General features: G+C 40.1%; 1 protein-coding gene across 2 annotated transcripts in view; it reads left to right on the top strand.

Annotated features, from left to right (window-relative positions):
• Dnai4 (dynein axonemal intermediate chain 4) overlaps positions 1 to 13416 on the top strand; it is a 207911-nt gene that overhangs the window by 121504 nt on the left and 72991 nt on the right. For both annotated transcript variants that reach the window (XM_045151138.1, XM_045151139.1), the window contains exons 12-13: positions 1603 to 1760; positions 2016 to 2137. In XM_045151138.1, coding sequence (XP_045007073.1) covers positions 1603 to 1760; positions 2016 to 2137 — 280 coding nt within the window. The remainder of the gene's footprint in view (positions 1 to 1602; positions 1761 to 2015; positions 2138 to 13416) is intronic.

Raw genomic sequence — 13416 nt, 5'->3', positions numbered from 1 at the left:
GGACAGTAAGGGCTTGTGGGGGTGTTCTCCTTTAGGCTCTGCACAGCTGGGGGAAACTCACCAGCAGCTAGAAGTTCCCAAATTGTCAGACAGCTCAGATAGCATTGCCTTCTCCTTCAAAAATATTTATAACCGGGCTGGAGAGATGGCTTAGCGGTTGAGCGCTTGCCTGTGAAGCCTAAGGACCCCGGTTCGAGGCTCGGTTCCCCAGGTCCCACGTTAGCCAGATGCACAAGGGGGCGCATGCGTCTGGAGTTCGTTTGCAGAGGCTGGAAGCCCTGGCGCGCCCATTCTCTCTCTCTCCCTCTATCTGTCTTTCTCCCTGTGTCTGTCGCTCTCAAATAAATAAATAAAATGTTTAAAAAAAAATTTAAAAAAAAAAAAGAATGTTCTTTTAAAAAAAAAAATATTTATAACCTTTTAGTGGTGATGGGCTGTCTTCCTCCATAGGTGAACCAGAGGGATAGATAGCTGGTTGCTTAGGGATAGGGGCTGTTTCAGAAAGAAGCTAGCTAGTTGTGGAGCTGAACTTGACTAACCACAATGTTTAAGTCCTAGGAAAGACCTCCCTCCCAGGAGGAGCCCACATTGTCTGTGGAAAAACATATCTAGGTAAGAGATAAGAATCCAGATCATCCTTTGATCTGTAGCAAGTGTGGATTTTCCTGTCTTTTTTTTTACTCTCAGGGACCCAGTCACCCTAACTGTCTACTCTCTCTCAAGTAAAAACATCTTTTTTAAAGAAATAAGAAATCAAACTGATTATCTTTCTTAGTTTTCAAAATATGTTTTTGAACTAAAACTATCATTACATGAGTAGAAAATGTTCCCCTTTGGAGCTGTCCTTCTCACTAATTTTTTTAAAATATTTTATTTTTATTTATTTATTTGACAGAGAGCAAGAGAGATCAAGACTCAGAATGAATGAATGAATGGATGCATCAGGGCTTCCAGCCACTGCAAACAAACTCCATACATGTGTGCCCCCTTATGCATCTGGCTAACATGGGTCCTGGGGAATCGAGCCTGGGCCCTTTGGCTTTGCAGACAAGTGCCTTAACTACTAAGCCATCCCTGCAGTCTCCCTTATTTTCTGAAATATTTCCTTTTTTTTGCTTATTTTTATTTATTTATTTATTTATTTGAAAGCAACAGACAAAGAAAGAGGCAGAGAGAGAGAATGGGCACGCCAGGGCCTCCAGCCAGTGCAAATGAACTCCAGATGCATGCACCCCCTTGTGCATCTGGCTAACGTGGGTCCTGGGGAATTGAGCCTCAAACCAGGGTCCTTAGGCTTCACTGGCAAGCACTTAAGCACTAAGCCATCTTTGCAGCCCATGAAATACTTCTTTTTATATTTATTTGAGAGAGAGAGGGAGAGAGAATGGGTGTACCATAACTCCAGGTGGACACACTGCTTTGTATAACTGCCTTTACATAAGTACAGGGCATTGGACCCCAGTCCATCAGGCTTTTCAAACCTTTAACTTCTTTAACTTATGAGCCAGTTTCCCAGCTCTTCTCCTCACTTACACATTAAGGTCTTTAAATCTTTAAACATTATTTGAATTATTCTGTGTTTGGCATTTTTCCTTGTTTTAGTGAATCACCTCAAAAACATTTGGGACCAGTCTGGCAGGTGCAATGGATAGAACAAGATCGTGGAACCACAGGAGATGACAAGAGAGAGATCTTAGTGTCTATATCTGCAGATGGGAGAGTTTCCAAATGGGTGATACGAAAAGGACTGGACTGTCATGGTAAAGGAAAAAAAAAAAACTAAGAAAATTGTATTATCTTATGTGGTAAATCAAAAATTCCTATTGAAAATTGACATAGTTTAGCTTGGTCAATAAGAAAAAAAATCTGGGATTATTCATTGTCTTACAAGTATTCAGTTTTGGATTTTCCTCATTTTAACCTAATCACATACATACAATGGCAGAAATAATGTTATTTGCAAAAGACACATGTGATGTTTACTAAAAATTATGTCTTTTATTCTTTAAATAAAGATCTCATACGATTGAGGCGAACTACTGCTGGCAGTAGCAAAAAGGGAGGGGAAAAGGACAAGAAAGGTGAAGCTTTGATATCACGACAGGCTCCTGGATTGTGTTTTTCTTTTCATCCCAAGGTAAACTTTTAACCCATTATTTACTACCACATATGGTAATTTACAAAAACTGAAGCTATTAGGATATAAAATAAAACAAACTTTTAGATGGTAATAAGTATGTTTTGAACATGAAAAAAGTAAACATAGGTGTAACTGCTAATATCATCAAGTAGGATGGTAGAGAGGAACTATGGAAGAATCACTTCCTTTATAGCTGCATGCTTAATTTGCATGCCCCTCCTTGTCCTCTTGGCCACTCTGCTACTCTTATTTTACATAAACCAAATCTACAATATAGTGCTTCCCATCTCAAGTGAAAGGTAACCCTACAAATTGGGGGATTAAAACATGTGTTCATGTTTGTCAGAATCAGAACAGTTAATGAAATTCTACTTTTCCTGATTTTTTTTTTAATCTCTAGGTACTTTGTAATCAGAAAATTCAGACTCTGATGGACTTTTAAGAAAACAAATCCCATGTATTCTGTTATGTCTGATATATCACATCTCTTTACATGACACTCTTATCTATCTCATGCATGTGAAGCTCTCTTGTCTACCCTATTTTTCACACAGTATTTAAATATGCCTGTCCCATCCCTTTCAGTCCAATCCTACTACTCGGGCTATTTTGCTGGCCTTTATTATTTTCAGGAAAAGGTAGATTTTCCCACTAGGCAACTTTTGGTAATATCTGGAAGTATTTTTGATTGCTTCAGCTACAATGGGTTGAAGTGAAGGTGAAGAAGTATTACTGGCATCTAGTGCTCTTAAACATCAGAGATGCTGTTAAACATCCTATGTTGCCCAAGATAGCTAAGACCTTCTTGCTACCCACCAACCACAGAAGCAAAGAATTATCTGACGCGTACATATAAGTTTAGAAACATTAGTCTGGTATCTTAAAAATATCTGTGACATAAGAAATTCAAAATGATCATATGGTCTGTAAAAAAGACTTCTAGGGATGGAGAGATGGCTTATCAGTTAAATCACTTGCCTACAAAGCCAAAGAACATAGGTCCGATGACTTTCCAGTACCCATGTCAGCCAGATGCACAAGGCAGCACATGCATCTGGAATTTATATACAGTGGCTAGAGGCCCTGGTATAATAATTCTCTATCTGCCTGCCTCTCTCTGTCTCTCTCTCTTTCTCTCTTTCAAATAAATACATAAATAATTTTTTTAAGTGCACTTCTATGTCTCCCTTTCTAATCAGGTTGGCTTTTCTTTTGCTGTCTTGCATGTTTTGTCTGGAGTGATGACTCAGCTATTAAAGGAACTTCCTTGCAAAGTCTGATGACCCAGGTTCAATTTCCCACTACCTCATAAAGCCAGATTCACAAAATGATGTACGCATCTGGAATTCATTTGCAGTATCAAGAGGCCCTGGTATGCCCATAGTTTTTCTGTCTCTTGCTCTACTTGAAAATCAATCAATCAGTCAATGAAATAGTTTTAAAATAAAAAATAAGTAAACTGAAGAAAGGCAATTATTATAATCAAAGAGGGCTTAAGTGAGAATTAAATAGAATTAAATAGAAAAATAATATTACAATTAATTAAATGAAAACATTCTCTGAGGTGATGAATAGAGGTAGTAAAATGAATGTTGTTATCCTAGCTCTGATCTTACAGGAAAACACTGTCAGGTATAATAACAATTGAAAGGTTTTTGAAGTTGCAATTAATCAGATTGAGGAAGTTCCATGACATCAGTTTGTTGAGCATTTTTACCAAGAATGAATATTGGATTTTTTCAAATGCCTTTTCTTTCCACAAGCTGACCATGTGTCTTTTTAAGCTCATTAATGTAATGGTGAATTATATTAATTGTTGTTTTTGAATGTTTATTCCTGGGAAAAACTGTACTTGATCATGGCAGGTAATTATTTTTATTTTTTATTAAATTATTGTATTTATTGAGGGAAGTGCAGAGCCAAGGAAAGGTACCCACTTGCCTAGAGATCCCATGTGGATGGTCTGGAAAAACCATGAAAAGAAAAGAGAGAAAATAAAAATTCAAGGAGCTCCTGCCATGTGGGAAGCTATAGGGGATAAAGAACCCATGTGGAGAGTAAGGGCTAGGCAGGCCTCCCCTTGGCTCAACACAGCCAGGGCCCAGGCCCAGGCCCAGCTGAGGGAAAACTCCCCCAAAGCATTTGGGCCTGGAGTTAAATTGTGGGAAAATATTTAACTATAAATTTAAATTTTTGGCCAGGCATGGTGGCACACGATTTTAATCCCAGCACTTGGGAGGCAGAGGTCGGACTAGCATTGTGAGTTCAAGAACAGCCTGAGACTACATAGTGAATTCCAGTTCAGCCTTGGCTAGAGTGAGACCCTACTTCAAAAAAATAAAAGATATATGTATTTTTAATAGAACTAGGGCTATTGTTTTTATTTATTTATTATTGAAGTTGCATAATACTGTCTTTTTATAGTCATTCATTTATTTCTCTAAACTATTGAATTTATAGTTATAATAATTTTCTTAGCATCTTTTAATAACTTTACATATGGAATGATATCATTTAATTCCTAATGTTGTTAATTTTCCTCTATTTTTACTGGTTAATCTGTCTAGACATATGCCAGTTTTATTTTTAAATTTTTGAGCCAAGGATCTAACTAGGATGTATGTTGCTCAGACTAGTCAAGAACTCCAAGGCTCAAATGATCCTTCAGTAATAGCTATAATTATATGCCATCCTACCTGATGCTAAGTTTATCCTTTTTATTTATCTCATTGAACACAAATTTTTAAACTTTTTTTATTTATGAGAGTGATCAAGAGAAAGACAGTGGAAGAGAGAGAATTGGTACAGCAGGGCCTCTAGTCACTGCAGTCAAATTCTAGACATTGTGCAGCATCTTGGGTGCAGGCATAACCTTATGCACATGTGTCATCTTGTATATCTGGCTTACATGGGTTCTGGGGAGCAGAACCTGGGGCCTTAGGCTTCACAGGCAAGTGCCTTAGCTATTAAACCATCTCTCCCACCCAAGAACCAGATTTTTCCCTCTCTTCCCTTACCCTCCTTTCCCCCAATTTTTACTATTTTTCTGTTGTCTACATAATTAATGACCACTTTAGTTTTACTAATTCACTTTTTGTTGTTGTTGTTATTTTGAGGTAGGGTCTCACTGTAGCTCAAGCTGACCTGGAATTCACTCTGTAGTCTCAGTGTGACCTCGAACTCACACAGTCCTCCTACCTCTACCTCCTGGCAGCTGGGATTAAAGGCATGTGCCATCATGCCCAGCCCTAATTTACTTTTTTGATTAGCTTTTTTGTTTTGTTTTGTTTTTGTTTTTCGAGGTAGGGTCTCACTCTGGTCCAGGCTGACCTGGAACTAACTCTGTCATCTCAGAGTGGACTTGAACTCATGGCAATCCTCCTACCTCTGCTTCCCGAGTGCTGGGATTAAAGGCATGCGCCACCACGCCCAGCTTTGATTAGCTTTTTTTTTTTTTTTTTTTTGCTGTTTTGTAGATTTTTTTTTTAATTTGACTTATTAGTTTTCTTTTCATCAAATACAGGCAGTTTGGTACCATTGTATGAGGCTCATCTATGATCTACCTCCTCCCATTCGACCCTCCTTGTTGATGTAAATGGGTTGTGCACTGTGGGGTTAGTCCACAGTTATTGGTATGCTAAATGTCTCTGCAAATTATGACCCAACATGTGACTCTGACATTCTTTCCGCCCCCTCTTCCGCAAAATTTCCCTGAGCCATGTTGGGTTCATTTTTGGTCTGATTCAGTGCTGAGGTGTTGGAGGCATCTGAGGCTCTGGCTCTCTGATTTGGTAGGAGTTCATTTTTCTCTGCGTTGGTCTCCTTCCCCTTTGTGCTGGTATCCGGTTCAAAGGAAAACATCACCCTTGCTTGTTTCACCACGCACCATCAGAGCACAAAGGCGGAGATCCCGCGCGTCAGCACAGCGGGCTGGCAGGCACACGATGGGCTGGCGGTCTCGCAAACAGAGCACAGCAGCCCAGCGAGGGGCGCAGGGCATGGGGTGTGGGGAGCGGGGCGCGGCAGCCGTATGTGTGGGGGTAGACTACTCACTCGAGGGGGGATGCGTGCTCCCCTGTTTTTCTCCACTCTGTGCCCTGCCACTGGCAAGAAGACCCTGATAACCCTTAATTTCTTGCCTTTCTTTGCCCGGGGCGTGCGGGGCGAGCGTGGTGCGGGGAGCACCGGTGCCAGGGCGCATGGGCTGGGGAGTTTCGGTTTGTGCTGGGGGGCGCGGGGATGTGTGCTTCCCTGTTTTTCCCCACTCTGTGCCCTCCCACTGGCAAAAAGACCCTCTTAGCCCTTAATTTCTTGCCTTTTTCTCCCTGGTATCTGGAGTGCAGCTAGGCGGTTGCCATCTTGGCCGGAAGTCTCCTGTTTTGTCTGATTAGCTTTCAAAATATTTGAGAGAGAAAGAAAAAAAAAAAAAGTAAGTATTGGTGTACCAGGGACCATTACTGCTGCAAATAAGCTCCAAACCTATGCACCACTTTGTGCATCAGGCTTTAAGTGGGTACTGGGGAGCCAAACCTAGGCCATCAGGCTTTGCAAGCAAATGCCTGTAAGTACTGAGCCATCTCTCTAGTTAGCCCTACTTTGGTTTGTCTTACTAATTTACTGAAGAGGAAAGTGATTGCAAAGTACCATTGATTTTCATTCCTTTCCCTTCTGTCTCTACCCCATCATCTCTTTCCTCATTTATGATCCCCTTTCTAGTTTCATGAACTACATTCCAACGTATGCACACACACACACACACACACACACACAACTTTTAAAAATATTTTATTTATTTATTTATTTGCATGAGAGAGAGAGAGAGAGAGAATGATTATGGGAGTGCCAGAGTCTCCAGCCTATTCTTTCCAGCTTTTGTTTTGTTTTATTGTTTTTTTCTGAGGTAGGGTCTCATTCTAGCTCAGGATAACCTGGAATTCACTATGTAGTTTCAGGGTGGCCTTGAACTCATGGTGATCCTCCTCCTACTGCCTCCTGAGTACTGGAATTAAAGACATGCACCACCATGCCCAGCTCTTTTTACAGCTTTTTGATCATGAAGTACTGCTGAATTTTATCAAAGACATTCTCTGCATCAATTGAGATGGTCATGTGATTCTTATGGTTACATTTACTTATTTGGTGTATTATGTTGACCAATTTCTGGATGTTGAACAATCCCTGTATCACTGGGATGTCTACTTGATCAAGATGCATCATGCTTTTGATGTGTTCTTGAATTCAGTTTGCCAAGATTTTGTTCAGGATCTTCGCATCTAAATTCATCAGGGATATAGGCCTATAGTTTTCTTGTTGCATCTCTGATTTTGGCATTATGGTGATGCTAGCTTCATAAAAGGAGTTGGGCAGGTTTCCCTTGTCTCCAATTATGCAAAATAGTTTGAGAAAGATTGGTTTCAATTCTTCAATGAAGGTTTGATAGAATTCGGCTGTGAAGCCATCTGGTCCTGAACTTTTCTTTTTGGGAAGGTTTTTGATTACCTTTTCAGTCTCTGTGGATAGGACATGTTTGTTTAGGAGATTAATCTGCTCTGACTTTAGTTTTGGTAGGTGGTATATGGCTAAGAAGTCATCCATTTCTTCCAGTTTTGTGGAGTAGAGGTTTTGGATGTATTCCCTGGTGATTCTTCCAATTTCACTGATGTCTTTTGAGACCTTTCCTTTTTCCTTTTTGATTTTTGTTAATTTGAGACTTCTCTCTTTCTCTCTCTCTCTCTTTTGTTTATTTTTCAAAGAACCAGATCTTTGTTTCATTGGTTTTTAAAATTGTTTTCTTAGTTTCCAATTCATTTCTGCTCTGATCTTGATTATTTCTTTCCATCTAGAACTCTTTGGGTTGGGTTCTTATTGTTTTTCTGATGCCTTTAGGTGGACACTTAGGTTATTAATTTGGCATCTTTTTGTGTTTGTTTTGAAGCATTTAGCACTATGAATTTTCTCCTTAAGACTGCCTTCATTGTGTCCCATAAGTTTGGGTAGGTTGTGTATTCATTATCCTTCAGTTCTAGGAATTTTACAATTTCCTTTTTGACTTCTTCCACAACCCAGTCTTTGTTTAAAAGTGTGTTGTTTATTCTCCAGGAGCTGGTGGAGTTTTTGATGTGTCTCTTGCTAATTTATAGCTTTAAAGCATTGTGATCTGATATGATGCAGGAAGTTACTTCAGTTTTCCTGAATTTATGGAGGCCCAGTATATGGTCTATTTTGGAGAAGGTTCTGTGGGCTGCTGAGAAGAATGTATATTCTGTAGAGTTGGAGTGGAAAGTTCTGTAAATGTCCATTAGGTCTAGTTGATCTATGGTGTTGTTGAGCTCTATTATTTCCTTGTTGATTTTCTGCTTGGATGATCTGTCTATTGATAATAGTGGAGTATTGAAGTCTTCAACTATGATAGTGTTGGTATTTATTTCTGTTGTCGAGTAGGTTTTGTTTTATAAACTGTGGTGCACCTGTGTTTGGTGCATATAGGTTTATGATTGTGATGCCCTTATGTTTGATCATTTCCTTGTTGAGTAAGAAGTGGCCTTCTTTGTCCTTTTTGATTACTTTGGTTTGAAGTCTAGTTTACCAGATACTAAATAACAGTACCTGCTTGTTTCTTATTTCCATTTACTTAGAATATCATTTTTCATCCTCTCACCCTGAGGAGGTATGTAGCTTTAGTGGTGAGGTGGGTTTCTTCAAGACAGCAGATAGAAGGGCCCCCCCCTTTTTTTTTTAATCACCCTGTTAGCTTATGTCTTTTGGTGAGTGAGTTAAGACCATTAATATTTAAAGTCATAACTGTGCATTTTGCTTTAATCCCTGCCATGATGAGGTGCTTTAGGAGTTTGGTGCTTTCTTGTGTTTTGTAGTTTTTTGAGCCTGGTCTAGTTTTGGATATTGTGATCTTCTTGTAGTTGGCTCTTGAGATTGGTTGTTTTACTCTTCTGCATGGAGTAATTTCTGAAGTATTCTTTGAAGGTTTGGCTTTGTGTTCATATAATCATAGAGCTAACTTTTTTCATGGAAAGTTTTCCTTTCACCCTCTATTATGAGGGATACTTTTGCTGGGTGGAGTAGCTTAGGTTGCAATCCATAGTTTTTTAGACTTTGAGTAATTCCATTCCAGGCCCTTCTGGCTTTCAGGATTTCCATTGAGCAATCTGAGATAATTTGGATGGCATTGCCTTTGTATATAGTGAGTTGTTTCTCCATGTTGCTGTTAGCCCTCTCTCTTTGTTCTCATTGTTAAGAGTTTTAACTATGATGTGCTTTTTAAAGTTTCTTCTTTGCGCCTGTCTGTTTGGCGTTATGTGGGCTTCTTGTTCCTGGATGGACCTCTCTTTTGAGAGATTCAGAAAATTTTCTTTAAAAAAAGTTGTTGAATATGTTCTCTGTGCTTCTGGCTAGATTTTCTCTCCTTCTGGTACACCCATGATCTGAATGTTTGGTCATTTTAGGGTATCTCACAGTTTCCTCATATTGTTTTGACTTGATTTCTGAAGTTAGCAAGGTTTTTGGCCTCCCAGTCAATTTTTTCTGTCTTGTCTTCCTGGTCACAGTCCAGTCTTTCATGTAACTGTTAGTTAGGGGTTGTAGAGAGGTTTTTTATGTGCTCTATTTTATTTTTCCTTTCCATTGTGTTATTTTGTATCATGTCCATTTCTTTTTGAGGTCTGCTTTCATTTCGAGGTCTGATTTTTTTTTTATGCCTCTGGAATTCATTCTTAACATTTGATCAAGTCTTCATTAAGATTAATTAATCACCATCAATTCATTTATGTCTCTTTTGAGGGTTCTAACTTCAAACAAGTTAAGCTTACTGTCAAAAGCTGAACACTGTAAGACATGATTCTGGCCAGGCGTGGTGGCGTACACCTTTAATCCCAGCAGTCAGGAGGCAGAGGTAGGAGGATCACTGTGAGTTTGAGGTCACCCTGAGACTACATAATGAATTCCAGGTCAGCCTGAACTAGAGTGAGACCCTACCTTGAAAAACCAAAAAAAAAAAAAAAAAAAAAGTGATGATTCTGTTCTATTTCATCAATATGACTATTGTTTGTTGTTGTTGTTGTTGATGATGATGATGATGGATTGCTTCCAGTTTAGAAATTCCTTTGATCAGGGTCTCATTGATTATTGTGTTTTCATTTTGGGATTGAATTTCTGTCGATTTCATTATTATTTCATTGGATGCTTCCATTGTGGGACTAGGTATCCTTGGTGGAAATCTCTCAGTTTTCTTTCATTGGCTTTTTTGCGTTGTGCTCTGCGCATCTTGGGGATATGCTTTATTCTGTGGAAGAGGAAGCAAAATTTTGTCCTTGTAGGGTATTCAGAGGGTGTTCTGTTTTAAGTGTGAGCTGGATTGGTATACCGGTGTATGATGGAGTTCTAACCACCTTGTGCAGATTGTATAGGTTGCCGCTACATCAAAGGTACCTGGGGAACTGAGAGCTCTGGCCTATGCACTCCACTTGTGCATACTCTTCAGCACACAGGGATCCCAGGAAGCTGGAGAGCCAGGGGCAAGAAGTCAGCTCCTATAGTGGACCATGTACTCTCTGACTCAGGGGAATAGGGATTTGGGTACCCAGGTATCAAGCAGGATACCAGAGCAGAAGTCCTACTTCCACAGCCCACACAAAGGCACCAGACCTCCCCAAGGCAACAACAGAGGTACTGGGACCAGGAAACTGGGAGGTGGGTAACCAACCAGGAGCTTTGGCCTACTCACTCGCCCTCCACAAGTTCTGGAGCAGGGGATACAGGAATTGGGGACACAGGGGCCTTCAATCATGAAGGGCGAGCAAGGGTCTGCATCCACAGCAAGCTCACAGTGCCCTAGCAGTCCCAAGACAGCTATAGGGGAATATACCTGGAATGGGAAACTGGGAGCAAGGGGTGGAGAACAGGGAGATCTTGCCTACTCATTCTGTGCATGTACCCTCCAGAGCAGGGAATTGGGGACCCAGGGACACTTCAATCATGAAGACCGAACAAAGGCCCTGCTTTTGTAGCAAGCTCACCAAGTCCAAGCAGTCCCAATCCAGCTGCAGGGGAACTTACCAGGACCAGACAACTGGGAGGGGGGGACCTCTAGTATTTTTTTCTCTCTAATTTTGCTTTATATATTGATTTCAATTTCCATCCATTTTCTACTAGTTATAATTTTACTTTTATTTATAGCTGAATATAATTCCATCATGTATAGACCCATTTTATCCATTCATCTATGGATGCATATATAAGATGTTTCTAGAGCTTGTGTATATGAAAAGTGTAGGAATAAAGATGGATGTGCAAGTACTTGTATTGTATGCTGATTTAGAATCCTTCCTGTATATCCCAGAAGTTCTATAGCTCTAAGATATGATAATTTCATTTTCATTTTTTTAAATTATTTATTTATTTATTTGAGAGTGACAGACACAGAGAGAAAGACAGATAGAGGGAGAGAGAGAGAATGGGCACACCAGGGCTTCAAGCCTCTGCAAACGAACTCCAGACGCGTGCGCCCCCTTGTGCATCTGGCTAACGTGGGACCTGGGGAAACCGAGCTTCGAACCGGGGTCCTCAGGCTTCACAGGTAAGTGCTTAACCACTAAGCCATCTCTCCAGCCCTCATTTTCATTTTTTAAGAAACCTCCATACTAGTTGCTATACAATTTGCATGTCTATTGATGGCATAAAAGGGCTCTATTTAACCACATCCTTGCCAGCATTTCTTTCTTTCTTTTTTTTTTTTTTAATGATCTCCATTCTAGCAAGGGTAAGAAGGAATCTCAAGGAAGGTTTTTAAAAGAAATCATATTTACATATGTATATGTAAATATATATATGTATATGTGTATATATATATGCACACACACACATTTACATATAGGTTATAGTTTTTAAAATATATTTTCTTTTTATTTATTTACTTGAGGGGGAGAGAGAGAGCAAGAATGCAAATTGATGCTTCAGGGCACCCAGCTGCTACAAACGAACTCCAGATGCATGTGTCACCTTGTGCATCTAGCTTACGTGGGCCCTTGGGAATCGAACCTGGGTCCTTTGGCTTTGCAGGCAAGTACCTTAACTGCTAAGCCATATCTCCAGTCCATTAGTTATAATTTTATATCCTCTTACCCCAAGTCCCTGTTGCCCTGAAGGCCCTCCTTAAGGTCTTTGGTGTCTACTGTGTGGTAATTAGAGCCTCTGCTATGCCTCAGGAGATTTCTACCCACCCTGTGGCTCTTAAAATATTCCTTCCCCCCACTTTCCACAATAATCCCTGAGCCTTGGTGGTATGTTACTAGTTTATTTTTAGTGTTGGGTTCTCTATAGCCTCTGTATTTCTCTTATGATGTGTTTCAGTTCATTACTATGTTTGTAGCTATTTCCCTAGAGACAGTTGTCAGGCTGGTATTGAGAACAATATTCGTGTTGCTGCTTCCTTTTGCAGTTTCTTCTGGACCCCAGTAAATGAGGTAGAGGTACCGCATCTTATGGTAAGCAGTTCTCTTTTCTTGTTGAATTGGTGGATCTTCTCACTACTCTCTGTCATCTGTATAATAAAACAGATTCGCCTAACAAGGATAAGAACAGCTTTGCTTAATGGTGATATGCATGCAATTTTGAGGGACATTTTGATGAGTATACATACTCAACTTGTTCAAAGATCAACGGGGGCTTCTCTCTAGGGGTTGTGACTTTCCTGCCTGTTAGGTGTTGACTTTGTTCCTAATATATACCAGTTATAAGCTGTCTTCCACTGAGTGGGCTTATGGCCAATCAGAGGACAGTTGATTACCTACAAAGTCTGTGTGCCACTATTGTGCAATTGTGTATTTCTTGATTGGGTGGTGGATTGCATACCTTGAAGGATCTCCTGCTTATTCATTCTGCTGGTGACCATTATCACACAGTAGCTCCCATAGAACTTTCCAGTACCGTGAAGATTTGCCAGGAGAGAATTGGCTTTCTTCTCAGTTCTCATATGATGTCTTGATATGGTAGCCTGTGGTGTTTATAGCAATAGGTTCTTACCTTTTAGCTCTGTTGTATCACGAAGTGCTTGGCAATAGCTTACACTGTTTTGGGAGTTCATGGATCTCTTTAGCCAACTTCTCACTGTATGAGGTAACCCAGTTCTGATTCTGGGACTCACAAACCAATGATTTTGGGGTTGAACTTTTTCCACTTTCAACTGGGCATAACAGTCTGGCTCATCCACCACCCATAATTGGGGGTTTTATCCAGCAGGAAGGTTCCTAATGCAGTACTTTAGT

Source organism: Jaculus jaculus, chromosome 5, assembly GCF_020740685.1.
Source record: "Jaculus jaculus isolate mJacJac1 chromosome 5, mJacJac1.mat.Y.cur, whole genome shotgun sequence".
Lineage (NCBI taxonomy): Eukaryota > Metazoa > Chordata > Mammalia > Rodentia > Dipodidae > Jaculus > Jaculus jaculus.
Note: the sequence above shows the minus strand (reverse complement) of the source record. Positions and strands in the feature narration are given on the sequence as shown.